General features: G+C 31.8%; 1 protein-coding gene across 1 annotated transcript in view; it reads right to left on the bottom strand.

Annotated features, from left to right (window-relative positions):
- Nucleotides 1-21409, bottom strand: part of LOC111613849 (E3 ubiquitin-protein ligase ubr3-like) — a 65159-nt gene extending 43750 nt beyond the window's left edge. The window contains exon 1 of the mRNA XM_023355202.1: nt 21169-21409. Within this exon, the coding sequence (XP_023210970.1) occupies nt 21169-21379 (211 nt within the window). The 5' untranslated portion in view covers nt 21380-21409. The remainder of the gene's footprint in view (nt 1-21168) is intronic.
- Nucleotides 21410-21911: the final 502 nt, after the last annotated feature.

The following is a 21911-nucleotide window of genomic DNA, read 5'->3' as shown; positions in this document are numbered from 1 at the left end:
CGGATAACTTATTTTTCGGATAACTAATTATGTACAAAAAAATATATTAATTTATCCCGTGTTGAAACTTTTCTCTGTTGCGTGTCGCTTCGCGTTGAATTTTCGTCGTTGTTAAGCCTAACGAAGACTATTGTATCGTTAAAAATTATTTTTTTATTTTATACAAACAAAATAAATATATTGAAAAATATAAAAACAATAAAAAATTATACTTCAGAAGTTAATTTAGTATTAAAAACGTAAAATATTTGAGTAGCCGAAGACATAGCCAAAGATTACAGCGCCACAGCACTGGCGAAAATTTAAATTTGTCGACTGGAATTCCTTCGGATAACCGACGCTCTACTGTAATTTTTATTTTCAATTCTTCTGTTTTTCAAAAAGATATTTATTTTTATCTTATTGCCATATTTCACTAGTCTCTTATAGGTAGGTGGTAGGGGATAAAGATGTCTTTGTCACCTCTCTTAGCATCCCTGTTACCGACCAAAAATCATTCACTATAACCTTTCATCAGTTAGTGATCAGGAGCATTTGGAGCATGTATCCCCCTTTTCATCTCAGTCGTCCTTTTCCTAATCCTCAAGGGGTACCCAAATACCATTATCAACAAACAACAGAAAATTCATAACTTCTTGCTTAGTCTACAAATATACTATAAAATAAACCAATGAATGATATTTAGGGTATATTCATAAAGTCGAATGAGTTAAACACGTTACTAATGAGTTGGTCATAAGGTACAAATTCCATTCAGTGCACTTGCTTGATGTTGGTGACATTTCAAATGAAACTCTAACAAAATTCACGAAGGAAAGAGTTAGTTTACTTCGTTAAGAAGATGGTGCTCAGCAATATAGATGTTTCTAATTCTACTTGCATGTTTAAATTGTGGATTAAAAGAAAAAATAGAAATAACTGTCTATCCGAAGCAATCTAAACAAAATGTTTTTGAGAAGACTGCACTAGCAACATTCATACCTTCGATTTTACCAACAGCCATTTCATTATAAACGGATCGGTCGAAATGTCTAACAAAAGTAAGAATAACAATGATGTCAATCTCGTTTAACTTGTTCGACTTTACAAACTTACCCTTAGTTTCAATAACTTCTGTATTTCTTTGGGAAATTAGATTAGTGATAATGTATTTCTTTATATTAACAATTTTAGTAATAAAATTTTTCAATAAAGATGAAAAACTTAATAAAATAAAATATTTTTTCGTTTTATTGTTACTGACACTCCTCTAGAATAGTGATTCTCAAAGTATGACAGTTCACCAGTGGGTCTATGAGCATGTGCCAGGTAGTGTACAGAATGACCTAGTCATTTTTCCAAACTGCAATTCTTTGCTGTTTAGCAAAAGAAAAGAGCATCTTCATACATCACATATCTCTTATGGTAAATTACCAGATAGATTGTGTATCAAAATATTTTGTCTATATCTTTATCCAAGATTATGTTTACAGGATAAGAAGTGGATGAGAATATAGGCAGTCTGCAGTTCATCTGTAATTCAGTTTAATTGGTCCACAGATTGATAACTTTGAGAACCACTGCTCTAGAAGATTTGATTTCAAAAACTACGTAAAAAGTATCCTATGATTTATTAAAAAGAGATTCTAATTAGGGTTTCCCATTTCCCAGTCTTTTGCTTGTCCCAGGATTCCAGAAAAAAATGAACTGTTTCCTGGTATTCTGGGATATAATTAATTATTTTTAAGATATAAAATAAATCTCAAAATTGAATGATATAATTATTTTTCATTTTTTTTAAGTAATGTAATATGTTCTGCAATCTCCAAAATACATATTAACAATGCTATGTAAAATATGTATTATAAATTACCTTTGAATTACATAGAAATTTTCAGAAATAGAAAAAATTTATTAAAGTTTGTTGCAAACTGCTTACAACAAGAAGAAAAGCCTTTGAATTGAGTTGAAAATTTAAAGAAAAAAATAAACTTAGATCAATCTTCTAACTTAGCAGGTAATCTTTGTTTTTTAAATAAAACATAATACAAAATATTATTGTAAATTTTTATAATAAGATTTTAAAAACCAAAGATGCTCCGATCACTTAATTTGATTCTTATTTTACTAAAGAAAAGTCCTGCTACTGAGAATGCCCTTTTTGATTCAATTGATATGGGTGGAATTGTCTTTAATGCATTTAAGAGAAGACAGATTTTATGTTTTTTTCACCTGTCACCTGGAAGATTTCTACTTCATTTTCGAGATGCATTACAGCATTTCTTTTGCCATCTAGTATTCTTGATTTGTCTACCTCGGCTGCTTCTATAGCGGCATCAAACTTATAGCCCGATAATTCGGCAGTTCATTTGGCTTTAATAATCAGGTTTATGAAGAAAACCTTCATACTTGCAGACTTCATACTCATTTGTATCCCTGCCCAATTTGCACAATCTAGCATAATGCAGTTATTGAAGCTACTGGGCATAGTTAAAAATTAAAACAGCATAAGCACAATTATTCCAGATATTACAGGTTGTGACAAGTAAAGAATTTTCAGAGTCCTGTCAGAAATAGGTTACATGTTGATTATTGACAATCTGTGACATGAAATAATAAGCAAAAATTTAAAAAACTAATAAGTGGGCTTAAAATTAATAAATACAAATGTATTCAGACAGTTTATGGGGTTAATTATACTTTTTATTTGCAAAATTTCCTCAACNGTCACAAATAGGTTACATATTGATTATTGACAATCTATGACATGCCATAATAAGCAAAAATTTAAAAACTAATTAGCAGGCTTAAAATTAATAAATACAAATGCATTCTGACAGTTTATGGGTTAATAATTATACTTTTTATTTGCAAAATTTCCTCAACTTTAATACAAAATAAGAAAAAAATGAATTTTTAAGAAATTTGCGGGATTTTCCAGGATGAGAAGAATTTTCCAGGTTAAAAAACAGCTAGGATCACAGATTTCTAGGAATTCCATTGGAGAAATCCTAATTCTAATTAGTGATGTGCCGGATATCCATATCTGTATCCGCGGATATCCGAGGGGAAAAAAAAAAGATCCATATCCGTTACTTTTTAGCAGATCTTTAACAGATCTTTTATCTTAATGAATTTCATTACTTATATGAAATTTTGAGGATATGTAGCAATAAAATACTAATAACTTCAATTCAAATCACTTTTTATTTCTTAAAATCACATATTTGGCACATTCATATTGCAAAAATTTTATCATCTTTATCAATTTTATCATATTGCAAAAATTTCATCATACAAAAATTATTTACTATTGTAAAATATTTCCATATTACACTGCTAAGCTTTTTGTCGACATTGTTTTTATTTTAATTTAACTCAATACTCTCCAAAAACACAAACGTAATCTATGCTATCCCGTGTCACACTAAACCAGTTTTTCAACCTGTGGGTTGCGACCCCCAGGGGGTCCCAAAGCCTTACACAGGGGAGTCGCAGGTGAAAGAAAAAGACAAGTGTTTGTAGGTCCTACACTACAATAAAAAAAACTAGAATTTCAGTGAGAAATCTGGGGCTGTTTATTTTACAGTACAATTGATTTTTCAATCAATATTTATAGAAAGAAAATTAAATACGTAGTTTTTAAAATCACTGATATAGTTTTAATATGGCACTAGGGGGGGGGTCGCCAGAATTTTTTAACTTGTAAAGGAGTCGCGTATTCAAGAAGGTTGAAAAACACTGCACTAAACTATAAACAAAAACACGCGCAGTGCAAGTCAAAACACATTGTGTTACAAAGCGTCAACTATCGATCCAAGGTCACACGCACCGGCGCGGATTGTGTACGAAAGTTGAGATCCGTATCCGCGGATCTACACACTAATGATCCATATCTGTATCCGTATCCGCGGATATACATTTTTAACAATCCAACACATAACTAATTCTAATATATCTACTTCTTTACCTACTGCAATAATATACCAATCTCTATTCTTACTGCAATATGCATAAATACATATGAAAATTATTTGATTACAAATTATCTGAAGAATATTTTTTAAATTTATTTATGTTAACTTGATTTGGTTCCTGATAAATACAATAAGAAATATTTTCACACATTAAAATATTCCAAATTTTATTAATTTATATTTTAAAATTTTATAATAAACATGTAATAAGTAAGTTTTTTATAGAAATTTTATTAATACAAATTACTACTACAAATGCTATCTAAAGATGAATGTTTCTAAAAAGCAAAAAACTTTGTCTGGTTTTTGTACATAAAATAGATAGGAATTAGATTACTAAATAATATAGATATAAATAGAAAAAGTGAATTATCTTTCAAGAGGGAAAGAAATCAAATTATCAGATTAATAGGAAAAAAAAAAAATCATTCATCTTCCTAGACAAGAACAATGAAATTAATCTTTGAACAAATGAACTGATTCTTTTGTTAGAAGTTTTTATAATACTCTGTGATTGTAATAAAATTTATATGAGTTTGTAACATGAAAAAAAAAAGAAAAACTGCAAAAAATAAACAACTACAAAAATTTTATTATTGTTGAGATTTTACAGTTTAGTGTTACAGTCAACATAGTACCAATTTCAAAATAAATGGTAGGACAAAATCAAAGTTTTACTGTATTTGTAACTATAGTATGTATTGTTTGAAATAGTTCAAAACTTTACATGTATCATTATCAGAGTGAATATGATCTTGATGTTGAAAGAGGTTGCAAATTTGTTGATTTTAAATTGCAATTAAAAATTTATCCAACAGTTTTTCTTTTATATAAACTTACCAAGACTGTCTTTAAAAAATGTGAGATATCCTTCACGCTGCAACTTTGAATTGAAAAAAGTTCTGATAATTCGATCATGTTTTTTTTTGGTCCCTTCAGTTTTGAAATAATGAGGTTTTGCTATAACTTAAAATTTAACAAATAAAAAGACATCAGTATACATGTATTTTATTCAAAGTGATTCTTGTGTGATCTGTACTTATAACAGCATTTTTAGGTTATTTAATAAAAACTTGGCAAAACTTTTACCAAATAAAAAGTTCAACTAGGATCTCTGTTAACAATAGTGTGATTATTTTAAATTTGTATTTTATTGTTTTTCTAAAATGTTTTTTGCCAATTAATGTTATTTTCAAATTAGATTTTATAACTGAAAATTTTTATTAAACAGATATGGTAATGAAACTATTACCTACACTTATGTTCAAACATTAAGCAACAAAGTAAAAAAACTAGCTTATTTGCCAAAAGAAACATGTAGTCAAAAAATTTTTATAATGGCAGGTGGGCATGTGAAAACTAGCCCACAGAAAAAATTTTGCATATCAACATTTTTAACAAGGAAACAAAGCAGGTATAAAAACAGCTTGTTTTTGTGTAGTGCCTGTATCTCTATGGACTCCATAAGGAAACATGAGACAGACAAATTTTGAAGAATGAGTAGAAATCATCATCTGAGTGTCGTCAGGCAATGAGAAGCAATAGGGCATCTCGAAGAGGACCAGCAATAGTCTGAAGTGGCCTGAGTCCTAAATGTCAATCATTCTGTCATTTGTCCCCTGCGAAACTGATACCAAAGCAAAAGAACAGTGTCACAAAGACCAGTGAGTGGATATCCATAACTGCTCAGGATGACTGTTTTCTGTGTCTGCAAGTATGATGCTATGGGTTGATCATTGCACATCACTTTGTATATGCAAGCTAGCTGTACACAGTTGAGATCTGTAAGCCAGAGATTTCTGTCCCACTGATTCCTTCATACAGACAGGCCTGGTTAAACTGAACTTGAAATCACCTTAACACAACAGTGTGCTCTACTCTTCATGAATAAGTCACAGTTTGGTCTTCATACTGATTCCTGTTGGTTCCAAGCATTCTCCAGACATCTGCAAAACACATGCATTCAGAAGTGGTGGTTTAATGGTTTTGGCAGGGATTGCTGTCTATGGCTGCACTAACCTCCACATCATCTCTCATGGCAGTGTGACTGCAGTGCAATATAAAGATGGCAGTGCTCTTGACTGCGCCAGAAAATCGATTGGCGCCCGCGAAAATTCAAAAATACAAAAATGAAGTATANAAAAAGATGATAACTGTACAATTGAAAAGTGTAATTATTTTTACTAAAAATGTAATATTGTATAATATTATTATTTTATATAAAAATATTGAAAATATTTTATTTTATTACGAGATTTAAATAGTTTTAGTTATAGAAATAAAATATAAATTCAGTTTAATAAAAAGTGAAGTTTCGTTTTATAAAATTGCATCGTGAATGACAAGAAAATAAATCTCTTCAAAAAATCGTATTTAAAATGATAGAATTAATCAGAATTTTTAAACAAAATGCAAGTATATAGAATGATTACATCTTATTCTTCAGGGTACATTTGCCTCAACAGTTCTTCGAATTTTCTATCTCACTAGTTAGATAATTTTATCCCATTTCTCTCAGTTATTGAAGCATTCTGTTAATCTCTTAAAGATATTTTTCTTTTGGAAATAAAAGATAAAAATCTGAAAAGAAATAAACGAATAATAAGTTACGCACAATTTTTTCTTGGTTACTATAATCATCTTATCGTCAAAAAATAAAAAGTTATTATATTCGACATTTCCATCAATAGTAAAGTAAAGCATCTGCGTTGCCTTCCAACCCGTGCATCGAATGGTACAGTCGACGTGGAGTGAAGCGCCCCACACCAGCCGAGCAAGTGGTAGTCTTGTGTCAGAACACTGTCGTCACTAGAAGAGTTAGGAACTAGAAGAACGGAAGGAAGGTTATTCTGAGGATAAGGTGTTTACGGAAAAGTTGCAAGATAAAGAAAGATGAAGTATTGGTGATTCCAGCATCATGTTTTTGGAACGGCAAGTCACTACGATTCAGACCAAGATTACTGGTCGTTATTTGCTTAACTGTGCCATTGTTTTCCTTGTGGTCATCGTTACAAGTAAGTATCTTTTTTCCAAATACACAGCTTGTAATTTAATTTCGATTTCTTTTACAACTACCCTTTTTTTGATCAATGCCTTGGTCGTTTTCTTTAAGTTGTTTCCAAATAAGAATCTTAGCGGGATCGCACGTTACATCTTTAAAAATACAAATTTTTTACTCGCCGTAATTAAATGATACCGATTTTCCTTTTATTCTTACGATTGGTAATAAGAAAACATTAAGTTTTTATACATTTTCTACACGATCTTGTATTTATTTATTTCAAAAATAGAATGATTTATCATTAAAATTGTGTGAAAATGAAAAATTGATATACTCAGTTCGAGTAGTTATAAATGCTACTATAGTGAGATATTAAATTAGAAGAAATATTTAAGAGAAATTCTTTCTATCTTTAAAGGTAAAAGCTTTTCTACCACAGATAGAGAAGCGTTGTAGCGAACAGACCTTAGAATCGAAGGTACTGCAAAGCGAAAAGATTAAACTGCAAGGAACTTTACATTCGCTTCACGATCACACTTCCAATAAAATTCCGTTTAGATAATCGTCGACCTCTGTAATTGAAATTTCGTTGTAACGCTTAGGGTCCCTCCTCCGCACGCTTTGGCTCACGCTTCCAACTTCAATTTCGAAATTAGCAAAGGCAAAAAGCTACTCAAGCACGAACTGGAGCGGTCAATATCTGATTAAAGGTGCTCTATGTCGCTTTATGTTTGCTATTATTTCTAAATCCGTGTGGATTAGTTGTAAAGTTCTTAGCTTGTACCCACTCATTTAAAGCAGCTTTTAATATTTGATGAAATGCTTATTTAGTTAGAGGATTAGATTAGAGATTAGAAATTATTTAGAAGATTATCTCTCCTTTAACAGTAACACCTCAAGCAACATTTCAGCATTCTCATTTCTACTTTAAAACTTGTGATTTCTTACTCATTAACAATTTTAATTGGGTTCCATTTCCTTAAATACAATATAATGATAAATTATATAATTAAAATTTTTTAAAATATAAATATAGGAATTTACAAAGATTTTTAAAGAATAATGGGCTATTAGATATTGTTTAATGGAGAAAATTTTGTTTTTCAACAAGTACCTGGCGACCTGTTTTCTAGAAATTGGAACCGACGTTCTCAGTAAGAGATGTCTAGTATGAGAAATCAGCTGATGATTTCACACGGTTAGTTTTTTATATCCTATTTCGAGCAAAAATCACAAGAAGGAAAAAAATATGCTTTAGATACCTGGAACCATTACTGTGGGTTGTCAGTAACAATGATTGGTTCTCGAAGAAAAGAATTCGAAGAACTTAAATTCATATTTGTAACAAAGCGTAGATTTTTATGGATATTGAAAATATTTATAAAGAAAATTTTTTATTTCTATAATATAAATGTACAAGCAAGAAATCATTTTTTAAAAATAGCGAAACGTTGTAAATTACTGTAATTATTTAATGGTGTGAAGCGAAAGATTGTATAATCAATTAATCCTTCACTTGTATATAACTCGATATTAAGTTTTACGATTACTGTCTCTTCGTGTTTAGGTTTTAATGAAGTTATATATATGTGTGTGTAGAATTTCTGTCGTTAGACGATGAATGTAGTTGAAAATTTTCATTTCCGTAATTTTTTTAATTTTTGATTCTTTTCACCTTTTTGGCACTAAAAGGGCCTTTTTTTTCAAGCCCATTGTGGGTTTGGCCAGGACCACAGTAGAAGCGGCCAGGTGATGAGAAACGAGGCCCAACATATCAGGAAAATCGAGAGACTACGTCGAAAAATTCATGGGGTTGCATGCTTGGATTTGATTCTGGTCCTCTAGAGCGATAGGCCGTCGTCTTAACCGCCTCGGCCATTCGGCCATTTCTAAAATTAACAAGAAGGTAATTTAGATGAAATTGTGAAGCAACTTTCGGGTTTTACGTGCTATACAAAAGTGTAAAATGTTATAAAAAATTATAAATAAATTATATTCAATGTCTATAATTTTGAATATTTCTAATTGTTTATAGTATTTCTTACAATTTGTGCTATATTAGGATATTGTATAAAAAATATAACCTGTCGCGAATGGTTCCAGNGCACTGGCACTAAACGTTTCGCTTCATGCAGTCTATTTTGCAATTTTTTTTAAAATGATGTCAATCCCGAAAATCCCGGGATTAGGAAAACTTAATCCCGAAAATTTTGGGACTGAAAAGTGGTCGGGATCCCGGGATCCCGATTTTCGAGATCCTGGGATCAAATCCTCTAGTCATGTGGGAGACATTTAGCTTCTCTCCCTGACCCTTCCCAGAACCTTTACAAGCAAAGCACATGTCTGCTCTGTGAATGGGCACCATAGATGATGTTATTCTTGGCATGAATTGACACTGTATGGCATGTATTTCTAGCAAAGGTGATTACATTCTGTATTGACAAACCTCCATCAATGAACCTTTTCGCTATCCAAAAACCTATGTTTTTGTTTACCTCTATTATTTAATTACTTATTGATCACTTTCTTTGCATTTCCCCATGCTAGTGTCTTCTGTTATACCCCATGATCTGTGAAAGTTTCACTGATTTCAAACAAATATTTTTCTTTTTCTCTGCTTTTTTACTTTATTGCTTAACTTTTGAACACAAGTGTATTTAATCAGTTATTGGTTCTTGCAAATCAGATGAAAAAAACCAGAACAGAAGCTCTAAAGCAGTGTTTCTCAACGGGGCAATTTGCCCCCATGTGGGCGTTTTTCCATGTTGAGGGGGTGATTAGTAAGAATTTATATTTTGGGGGATGAAAAACAATTTTCTGGACGATATAATAAAACATTACATCAAGAATAGATATTTTATTTGTTATATTGTACAATAATTAAACAAATAACATTATACTAGTCATTAGTCTATTCAATGCAGAACGAATTTGGCATTAGCCTTGGCCCTGGGCATCGGAATTTTGAAGTGAAGGGGGAGATACTACGTTGACAGAGGCGATAATTTGTTAGAGGTTGAGAAACACTGCTCTAAAAGAATCTGTACACAGGAAGTGAACTGTTTTCTTGCAGTCTGAGTTCCTATAATAAAGTGTCCTGTAACCTTCACATTACTGTTTCAGTGTATGATAGATTCAAATAGGATGGAAGCTACTAGTCTAAATTGTTAGTTTCATATCTCTTATTCAAAGTCAAATTTAATTTAGTGACAATCATGAGTTCTAAAATCTTCAAAAAAACTTTTTTGTATCTGGTACTATAAATTTAGCCTTCTCCTTTTGTTTTAAAATTAATTACAGTATTCAGCCAGAGCATATTTACTCAATTTTATTTAATAGCATCCTGATATTTCTTCCTCAAATCCTCAATGCATACTCCCTATATAAAACCAAGTACTATGAACTCCATCTATAACTACTACTGGATTTTGCAAATGTTATTTTTTCAATTTGTATTTAAACTCTCTTTCCTCATTCCTTTTTGACAGGTCATATACAATGAGAGGTTCAATTGTACAAAGTTTGATCTTGTTCCTATTATGTTGGAGTTTTTATATAAATTATCTTAAATATTTTTGTTTAGATTCTGGAATAGTCTAAATAGAAACCTAAAGCTAGGACAGTCTCCTTTAAATATACAATCTCTCTGTCACATCTTCCTTAAATGTGGAATATTAAAACGCTCTATGTATGAGGAATGTGAGAAGTTTGTGATTTTATACATAAATGGATCCTCAAAACAAAAATGCTATAAGATAGTATAGCAGTAGATTTCTAGACATCAATTTGATGATTGTAGTCTCAGTCCTGACAAAAATATCAACATAATATTATATGTGGGTGTTGTCCATTAATCAAAATAATATACAGTATAACCTCTGAATAGTGGACACTCAGGACCAAGAACTTTGTCTGCTATTTAGAGGTGTCCTCTATTCAGAAGTACATGCTGGTGGCCATAGTGTATTTTAACCAGGTCATTATAAAGTGAAGAATACAATGGATTACAAAAACATCAAATTTGCATTAAGAATGTGGAAATATCAAAAATTATACATAGCATAATATACTGTATATATAATTTAATTAGCTATCTTTTCAGCTGTAAAAATCACATTTTAATTGAATTCTAAACAGCAAACAGATTGTATAGGATACTTTAGATGGAACATAAAAATTATGACAAAATGTAAATGTTGATTAATTATTAATTCTGTTATTATGAACAGAAGGGTAAACAAAGATAAGCTTAGGCAATGAGAGTTCAAATGTCAGTATTCTTGCATTTATAACATCTATTATTTAATATGATTAAGCTAATAAAAATTTCTCTAGCTTTCTCTTGAATGATAGTCATACTAGTTACATCTCTTTTCATTTCCTTTTCTTTTATTCAAATTAAAAGCAATCTCTCCATTTTTTCATAGATGGCACATCTTTGTTTCTCAGATGTGATTTTCCTTACTCCTTTAGCTCCTTGAGTCTTCTTGATTATCTTTTATAGCTAAGATTGTGTCTACTACAGAAGCCATGCTGCCTAGCAACATCAGACCTCTTCTGCCCACTCTCTACCTTGGCTATTATCTCTTGCTTGGTTTCTATGGTGAGCACGGTTCTTGACACCACTCTTTTTAGGCTCCATAATATCAATTTATTTTTAAATAAAAAGTTCAGAAAAGCACTCACAAAAAGTCAGAGAACAGAAATCAACTAGTGCATGAAATAATTATGTAAATGTGAGCGAATAAAATTTGAAATTTTGGTGTTAAAACGTTAACGAATATCCGATAGGACAGTTAATTAAACTCTCATCTTTAAAAAATAAAAACTGACACAAAACTTAACAAGTGCCTGACAGTCTCACAAAGACTATAAAAAATTATTTGTCAAAAAAAATGGAATTACAATGGCGAGTTTTGAAAGTTTGGAGAAATACTATTCAATTGGTGTCAGGTTGAGTGTCAATGTTGACATCTCCTGCACTCTGAAAGGTTTTGAACTGTTACCTGAAGACAAGGGAAAACCAATCAGTATTTGTTATTTTATGTGACTTCTTATTGCGTTTGTTTTGTGAAGTGTTCAATATCCAAACATAAAAATCTTTTGTGAAACTGTTCTTTGATTTGTTCGCAGTCCGAACTGTTCGTTAACCAATCACCACTGTATAAAAATTGTTCTGTATCATTCTAAGATATTTTAAGTGGCACAACTACATATGAATAGGCAATATTTCTGAAATGGCTCCCCATGAGCTGTTTGTAGTTTCTTTTTATGACAACCTAATACACATAAAATTATAAAATGATAAGAAATTTCATTTATTATAGTTCATTTAGTTAAGTTCTTTTTAAAAATAGTAAACTTTGGATTGGACTTAATTGCAACAAATAAAGTTCTTCTGACAGACAAGTCCAGTTTCCTTGCATCTGAATTTTTAGTAAAAAGTAACACTAAACCACTTAGTCTCTATCTGGTCATTGAACACAAAAATATCCTGGAAACTAAATATACCAAAAACATCTGATATTTTGATAAAATATGATATTTTCAAATCTTGTTTATAAAACTGTTGATGTAAATCTTACTTTCAATAAGAGTGTTTCAATCTACATTTTTGTGTGTTTCAACAATAAATGTGACATCAAAAAATGAAAAAATAAAATTTCACAAACGTTTTCGAACCTTCAACGGTTCTTCTTCAGGTGATGACAAATTTCTGTTAGAATGTCATTAAATATGAAAATTATTTGAAATTTGAATATGTGCTAGCCAATGAATTTTTACCAGGCATGTGCACTACATACATAGCACATGACGAGAATTTATAGCGTTTTGTCCACTAGTGCTTGCCATGCCAAAGATAGATTTATTTCTTCCTTGTGGTTGATGCAAATGTTGCTGAGTTTGTATATGTATAAGGCCTCAAACGACTTTAGATGTTCAGTGTTGGTGTGCTGTGGATAATTCTCGCTTGACTAAAATTCGGTTCTATCTCAGGATCACTGGCGTAAAGTCAATTGCACACCGATAATAGACTTTGAGGTACGTAATTGATGTTTCCGGTGTTGGATAAAGTGAAGTTATAATAAATGTGACATGTTAACTACAATTATTTTTCAAACCTCTTATAATAAAAAGTATTTTCTACAAAATCATTCAAAACTAATATACAAATTACAGTGGAACTTCGGTATACGACCTTAATCCGTTCCTGATGTTTGGACTTATACCGAATAGGACGTATACCAAACCAACATTTCCCATAAGAAGTAATGTAAAAATGATTAATCCGTTCTCATGAAAAAAAAATGGCTGGCTTTAAACACCTCGCTTTCTTGGATAGTTCATGTTTGATTTTTCATGAAATCAGCATGTATCTTTTTAGTTTTCTCGCAAATAATTGCTTCTGATACGATGTTGCCAGCACACTGTTTTTCAGTTATCCAAAACAAAAGCAATTTCTCAACATGATCTAATGTCTTCGATCTCTGTTTAGAAATTGATTTAATTCCTTTCGCAACGTTAGCAGATTTAATAATGTCTTTATTTTTTGCGATTGTCAATATCGTCGTTCTCGGAATATGGTATGCAACAGTTAAATCTCGACCACGCATAATACCACCTTCATATTCCTCAACAATCTCTTTTTTTCAGTTCCATTGTGTTTCTAGTCATTTTTTTAGTTTTCTGTTGCTTTTCACTTGCCTTTTTGCAATTCATGATTAATAAAAATAATAAAATTTTACTTACAAATTAAAATCAGAAGAAATTTAACAAAGTTATAAACTGTGGCACCACGAACGTCTAGTCTAGTCTAATACACCGATAATGCAACTTGCTCATAGATGGCGCATATAATTGAATTAAGTCGTATACCGAGAAAAATTTGTTTCGTCCAAACAGGACGTATTCCGAATTGGATGTATTCTAAAGCAGACGTATACCGAGGTACTACTGTACTGAAAAATGATTCCCATACAAATGTACCTATTAAAAAATATATAATACAGTAGAGCGTCGATTATCCGAATCAATTGGGGACTGGGGTTGTTCGGAAAATTGATATTTCGGATGACCAATTATGTACGAAAAAATATTAATTTATCCTATGTTGAAATTTTTCTCCGTTGCGTGTCGCTTCATGTTGAATTTTCATTGATGTTAAGCCTAATGAAGACTATCGTATCATTAAAAATTATTTTTTTATTTTGTACAAACAAAATATAGTAATACCCCGAACTTATGCGATAGGTGGGACCGAGCGATAACCGCGTAAGTCGGGGTATAATTTCTCAATTTATGTAAAATCCAAGTCGGATGTATGTAAGCTAATAAATGTCTCGTTAATCTTATCTCATCTTTTGATTCGTTCATCGTTACAAGAAATCACCACATAGAGTCTCTCGAGTCTCCGTTGATATAACAAATACAGAAATAAATAACACAAAATAAATTGTAGCTATGTGTCGATTCCACGCGACACGTCCAAACATGTAAGCTGAACAATAGTGTGGGGGGAATGAGTAATCAAGAGTTGCGTGGCACTCAAACGAAAGACGAATCAACGAGATTTGAAAATCGCATAACTCCGGGTTCGCGTAAGTCGAGATATTACTGTAAATATATTGAAAAATATAAAAACAATAAAAAATTATATCTTAGAAGTTAATTTACTATCAAAAACGTAAAATATTTGAGTAGCCCAAGACATAGCCAAAGGTTGCAGCGCCACAGCACTGGCGAAAATTTAAATTTGCCAACTGGAATTCTTTCGGATAATTGATGTTTCGGATAATCGACACTCTACTGTATTTATATTTTACTGAAAAAAACAGCAAATAAATAAGAAATTCAAATTCATGAAAGTTCACATCAGCTGCTTTCTCCCCTATCATTATTACTATTATTATTATTTCAATCACATGGAGGCTGCTGCAATCTGAAATGGCACTGTACATAATTGCCTTTTATTATGACAATCAATGAAAATGCACTTTCTTTTGTGTTGAAGTTCTTTGAGCTGCATACTGGCACAATTCTCTCCCTTCTTTAAGTGCTCCACTCGTAATATTAATTAATCATATACCACTGCAGGAAAAATTCTCTTATATAATAAAATGACTATGCTAGTGCTGGTCCTAATGGCTTTGGGCACAGATTGCAGAAATGATAGTTATGCCACTGGATGTGTTCACTTGAATAATGAGATATTTTTCAATGGTATTAAAAGCAAAACTTTCATGTGATCCGAAAGGAAATTCTTGTACATTGAGAAAGTGTGTTCCACATTAACAGAAATCACTTTAGTAGTGTGTTATACCTGCCATTTCTTTACTAAGATCTTCAGAATAAATCTGTCTCTTCAGGTTTTAGGTAAATACTGAATCATCTCTCACAGAAATATAAACTCAAAGATGTTTTAAAAACTTTCAAACACAATTAAAGACATAACTGATATGTAAGTAAAAATGTTTCCCATCAAATAATGACTGAATTTGAAGTATGCCTAAGTTTTCTACTTTCATGGTAAATATTTCCATGTACTTACATAGGCTAATTTTTTCTAAAGTCTCCTTCATATTTGTGAAGAAGATAATTAACTTCAAGATGTTTATCATGCGTTGTAAGGAACTGCAAGCAATATAAGTAATATGATATAAATTAGAAAAGATTCCTTTTCTTAATTGCTTAAATGGTGTCAGCATATATTGGGATTATCTGTTATTGATACATATAATTTGTTAAATGACATTGCTGACCATATCTTACAAATGGCTAGCTTAAACTGCTGTTTAATAGTGAATGATTTGTTGATTCAACAAACTCCATATGAATAAGCATGGCAGAAAAACAGTTCCCTGTAAGAGGTGATGCAAGCATATTTACTACTTTTTATCTATTATTGTCATATGTTTCATAAATTTATATTTGAACTGAATAATCTAACAGTTGTTTTGAACAGAGTGGATCAACATAGTTTTGTTTTAAAGATGTACAATGGAAAACTTCAAATTCTGTGAACTCTTAGAAATTCTTTTACGACAGGATGATACAACTTGTCCATTATGATATCACACTTTATAAATGTTTCTGTCAGACACCAATTAAATGCTTTTTGTCTGTAATGCATTCATTTGTTGTTTTATGATAGTCACTAATGAAAGTTGTATTGTTTTCTGTGATTTTCTCCATTAATATGACATATCAGATTTTATTAAAGTCAGCTGTTGTCTTGCATTTTTTTGTTATTCAAAAGTAATGTGCACTTACTGTACAATATGCTTGGGTAATGAGATGGGCTTCATCTATATAAATACCATGTGATTCCCATTTACTGAGTTTTCTCTTCAAGTTAAGCAAGTTCATCTTCAGGAAAATAAAATCTCTTATTAGATTAAAGACTGAAAAGCATTCAGATCTACAGTACAGGTACAAGTATTTTCAAAATATTTAGTATGTGACTTAAAGCAGTAGTCCCCAACCCCTGGGCTGCAAACCGGTACTGGTCTGTAGATCAAATGGTACCAGGCCGCCCAAGGAACATTAAATTATTTCCATTTTATTTACTGTGGTATATTTCTCTCAGGTTTGAGCTACTTTTAATGGACATGTGGTTAACTGGGAGCTGAGAGTCATCACCTAAAACTGCACCAATACCATGCATGCACAAAATATCATGATAGCAAGGTGGTTTTAGGTGACATCTGAGGCTGAGCGGCTGCAAGTGGCAGCGGCGTTGTAGCTTTGGTGGAGAGTGTCGCGATGGAATCGTCTGGACATATGTTTCCCGTTCTTTTCATTTCAAACAAGCAACGATTGACACCGTAGAAGCACGGATCAAGAAACAACCGTTAGTTTCGAAAACAGGAGCGCTGATTGGCCAGCAAACATCATACGATCGGCGGACGTTCGATAGCGCTAGGAAACACTGATTGGTCAATTAGATTTTCTTCAAACTGTATAAAAAGATTGGGTTTAGGCAAAAAAGTTGAGTTCGCCTAAGATCTGTTAGGTTGGTCTAAGTTCGTCTGACTTCACCGATGTATGTGTATATTGTGTTTGCTCAAATTTAACCCACAAATTAGTAAAAATGAGTATGAAACAGATGTCATTAAAAAGTTTCCTTGGGAAAAAGAAATGGCCAAGTGAAGAGACAGAAGAAGAGCCTTCAACATCAAAGAAACATAAAACTTTTAACAGACAATACCATGAATCCTACTTGAAATATGGATTTATTGGGACAGGTGATTCCCACACACCAATTCCGCTCTGTATAGTTTGCAGTGACCAACTCTCTAACGAGGCAATGAAACCTTCAAAACTGCTTCGCCACTTGAATGCCATGCACCCTGGATTAAAAGACAAGCTCCTGGAGTATTTTGAAAGAAAAAAAATGGGAACACAAAGGACAGAAGAAATTTCTGAGGGTCACCACATCAATAAAGGGAATGCACTGAGAGCATCATATTTGGTGGCTAACTGTATTGCTAAGGCTTAAAAGCCATTCACTATCGGTAAAGAATTGATATTGCCCTCCACTAAAAACATTTGCCATGAACTTCTAGGAGAGGCTGCTGTGGAAAAGATAGCACATGTGCCTTTGTTGGCTAGCACTGTGACTAGGCACATTGAGGAAATAGCTGAAGACATTGAGAGACAATTGTTGGAGAGGATTAATACATCACCATGGTATGCACTCCAGGTTGACGAATCTACAGATATCGACAACAAGGCAATACTATTTGTTTATGTGTGATATCTATATCAGGAGGATGTGCATGAGGATTTGTTATATCTTTGTCAACCAACACCACAGGAGCAGAACTGTTCAAGTCACTGGATGGTTATATATCAGGACAACTAAAATGGTCCTTTTGTGTCGGCATATACACAGATGGAGCTGCTGCCATGAGCGGACGACTGTCTGGTTTAACTGCTTGGATTAAGGAGGTTGCACCTGAAAGTGAATCTACGCATTGTATCATTCACAGGAAAATGCTGGCAAGCCGAAAAATGTCACCGGAATTTAACAGTGTACTGATTGATGTTGTTAAAGTTATTAACCACATCAAAGCACACACCCTTAACTCATGCCTGTTTGAGCAGCTTTGTGAGGAGATGGACGCAGAGCACAGATGCCTTCTCTTATACACAGAAATAAGATGGTTATCTAGAGGAAAATCGCTAACCAGAGTGTTTGAATTACTAATTAAATACACTCAAGAAAATCTTTTAAATATGCAGCCGTATTTATTACATTCTAACGTTTTGAATGAATTATGAGAGCCATTGTAAAGATTTCTCTCAGAAAAGAAGTCACTGCTGGCAGCACATTTCAGTGACAAGGTATGGGTTGCAAAACTGGCTTACCTGTGTGACATATTCAGCCTGCTCAATGAACTGTTTTCAAGTTGGCAGACAAAGTAGTGCATTTAAAGCCAAACTAGAGTTGTGGGGATGGTGAGTGAACAGAGGCATTTTGGACATGTTTCAGACATTAGCGGGGATTTTAGGCGAGACTGAGCCTGAGCATTCATTCTCCCAGTTGGTGCACAATCACCTGTCTTTGCTTTTAAAAGAGTTCGAGTGCTACTTCCCAACCACAAAAGACCCACAAACTGGTAAGGAATGGATCCACGACCCATTTTTCAACAAACCAGGTGAATTTAACATGTCTGTACAAGAAGAAGATCAACTGCTGAAGATTGCAAATGACTGCGGTCTTAAAACTATGTTCGAAACAACAACTCTGTTGGTGTTCTGGATTAAAGTCATGGTGGAATACCTTGAGATTGCCACCAAAGCACTTAAATCCCTATTGCCATTTCCGACATCCTATCTGTGTGAAGCAGGGTTTTCTGCAGTGACAGCAATCAAAACAAAACAATGGAATAAACTGGACATAAGCAACACACTTCGGGTGTCATTGTCTCCTATTACTCCCAGATGGAACCGTCTCGTTGCAAAGAAACAAGCTCAGGGTTCTCATTGATTTAGTGTTCTAGTAAATTAAAATGTTAAATCACTTTATATTCATTTTTGGTGTAACTGTATTTTATTCTGAAGGCATGTTTAAATACAATTAAATTAAAATTATTAAATCAAAACAATCTAAAATATAAACAACCAATGTCCCGCCTCAGCAGGCCGCGGTAAAATTATCAAACGTTGACTGGTCCGCGATGATAAAAAGGTTGGGGAACGCTGACTTAAAGTATGGGAAACAATCATTTGTGCTCATGACATCATAAAAAAAGTACTAATCATATCAATTTGAGTTTCAAAATATCTATTTTTATATTATAAATCAATAAAAAAATTTGTAAATTAAAAAATTCTAATTATATTATAATAAATTTGTGTAAGTCATGGAATGTGCATGCAATGGAATCAATCAGTATGATCAAAATGACACAAAAGATTAAGATGACTGAGATATACTTCACTTTATTTGGGAACTTGGGACATTTGGAGGCAAATCAGTTATTTTAAGGAAAACTAAAGACAAATGAGGATAAATCTTAAAATCTTGGCTTTGATCATAAGATAAGCCTATCATTGAAATTTAAAAAATTTTCCTCAAAAAGTTAAAGTCAATTATAATTTTATGAAAATATAAGTTGTACTAATAATTCCTTATAGAATTTCATGTATAAAACAGTGATTTATTAATGTAAATCTATTTTAAAACATATTTTGATTTAAGTTTTAGCAACTACAAAACATTAGAAATACACAATGATCTGATAAAAGCATATTTGAAAAGTTTCAGTTGTTTAAATTTTTAATATATTATAAAATACAGTTTTGTAAGTACAGTACAATAAAACTTCCTCATTTATTCAACAATAAATTTTAAAATTTGTATTTAAATATAGAGGGAGAGCAAATATTAACGGAATATGGGTTGTCCTCTGACAAAATTTATCTGTAATACATATATTGTATAAATATTTTACAAAGACTTTTAAAATTTGAATTTAACATTTCTTTGAAATCTATTCTGTTTTTTTCCTAGTAAAAGAAAATTTTATACTTAATATCTAAATTTATGACAAGAAAGCTTCTTATGATAGTTTAGATCAGTGTTTTCCAACCTTTTTTGTGCTATGCCCCACCTAAGCCTTTCTAAAATTCTTATTCCTCCCAACATATACAGTGGCTATATGGTTAACTTAAACTCTGGACGAGTCCATTTTTGAATTGCCCCCTTAACAATCAAATTGCCCCACATTGGGAAATACTGGTTTAGATATATATATATCTAATAATTATATATATATATATACACATATATATAATAATTATATGTCATGAAAGCATTAATAATTTAAAATATATTTAAACAGCAATACAGCAAATGACTTTACTTAATGAAACAAAAATTAAATATTCCTTAAAAAACAACATTTTTTGTAAGGGCAATGTACGAATAATATTTATTGATTACAGCATAAGCTTATACGTTTCTTCTGCTATAGTAAATGAGTTTACAATATGAATTGTATCCGAATAAAATTATAAATGTGTATCAATAGAACTATACAAATTTATTATTATTAAAAAATGATAACTAAAAGTACACTTCATATTGCGATTTCGATCAACGATTTTAACTTCAAGAATGACGACGTCAGTATACATTAATATAGAGATATTTCATTTCTTACGTGGCAAATGTGTATTTGATTATACTAATTAATCACGACGACGCTCATATTAAAATTATGATAATTAAAAATGTCGATTCGTTTATTTGTGATATGCAACGTCACAGTTAAGAAACACATAATGTTAATATGAAATTTGAATATTTTGTAAATGACAGTAGCTAATAACATATTCAAAGATCCTAAATGTTAACAAACATTTCATATTGCATTACATTTCCTATCATTAGCAATCAGCTGATAATAAATCTATCAGTAATTTATAGTGTTGTCACTATGTTTTCTTAATATTCATTATTGATTAGTCATGAAATTTTGGAAAAACAATTCAATTGTTAATAAAACAATCAAACTATAAATGGTTGAAAATTACTTATCTTAAAATGAGTCAGATCTGCATTCTATTCCTTTTTTAAATGAGATATTATCGAATTATTTTTAAAGATGCAACAGAAACGAATGCAATTTAAAGAAATGTTTATTTACTAATATCCATTTAAAAATAAGATATAAAAATTTAAATTTAAAAACGAATAGAAACCTGTTTGTCCGAATTCATCTGGTGATTTGCCCCCAGCCATTAACCATCGGCACCAATCAATCGTATCCCATTCGTCTATTCTTTTTTTAGGATCTAATAACATATCCAACAATTCATTTAATCCTTTTGTATCATTAACCTTAGAACATCTTAACTTAACAGAAGCAGCAGCTCCTCTCTTGCCCTTATTCTTTAACATTTCGGCAGCCATTTTTGAAACTAAACTTCTATTGTATTCTCTACCAGATGGCACTGCATCTTATCGACTTCGATAAACAAATATAATTTATAATTCATAATTTATTTTTTTAAATTAATAATAATTATGTTTTACAGATATATTAAGCTGTAATTATAATTAATTTAGTTATATATATGTGTGTGTAGAATTTCTGTCGTTAGACGATGAATGTAGTTGAAAATTTTCATTTCCGTAATTTTTTTAATTTTTGATTCTTTTCACCTTTTTGGCACTAAAAGGGCCTTTTTTTTCAAGCCCATTGTGGGTTTGGCCAGGACCACAGTAGAAGCGGCCAGGTGATGAGAAACGAGGCCCAACATATCAGGAAAATCGAGAGACTACGTCGAAAAATTCATGGGGTTGCATGCTTGGATTTGATTCTGGTCCTCTAGAGCGATAGGCCGTCGTCTTAACCGCCTCGGCCATTCGGCCATTTCTAAAATTAACAAGAAGGTAATTTAGATGAAATTGTGAAGCAACTTTCGGGTTTTACGTGCTATAC

This window comes from Centruroides sculpturatus, unplaced genomic scaffold (assembly GCF_000671375.1).
Source record: "Centruroides sculpturatus isolate CEXI.00-Female unplaced genomic scaffold, Cexi_2.0 scaffold2051, whole genome shotgun sequence".
NCBI classification, from domain to species: Eukaryota; Metazoa; Arthropoda; class Arachnida; order Scorpiones; family Buthidae; genus Centruroides; species Centruroides sculpturatus.
Note: the sequence above shows the minus strand (reverse complement) of the source record. Positions and strands in the feature narration are given on the sequence as shown.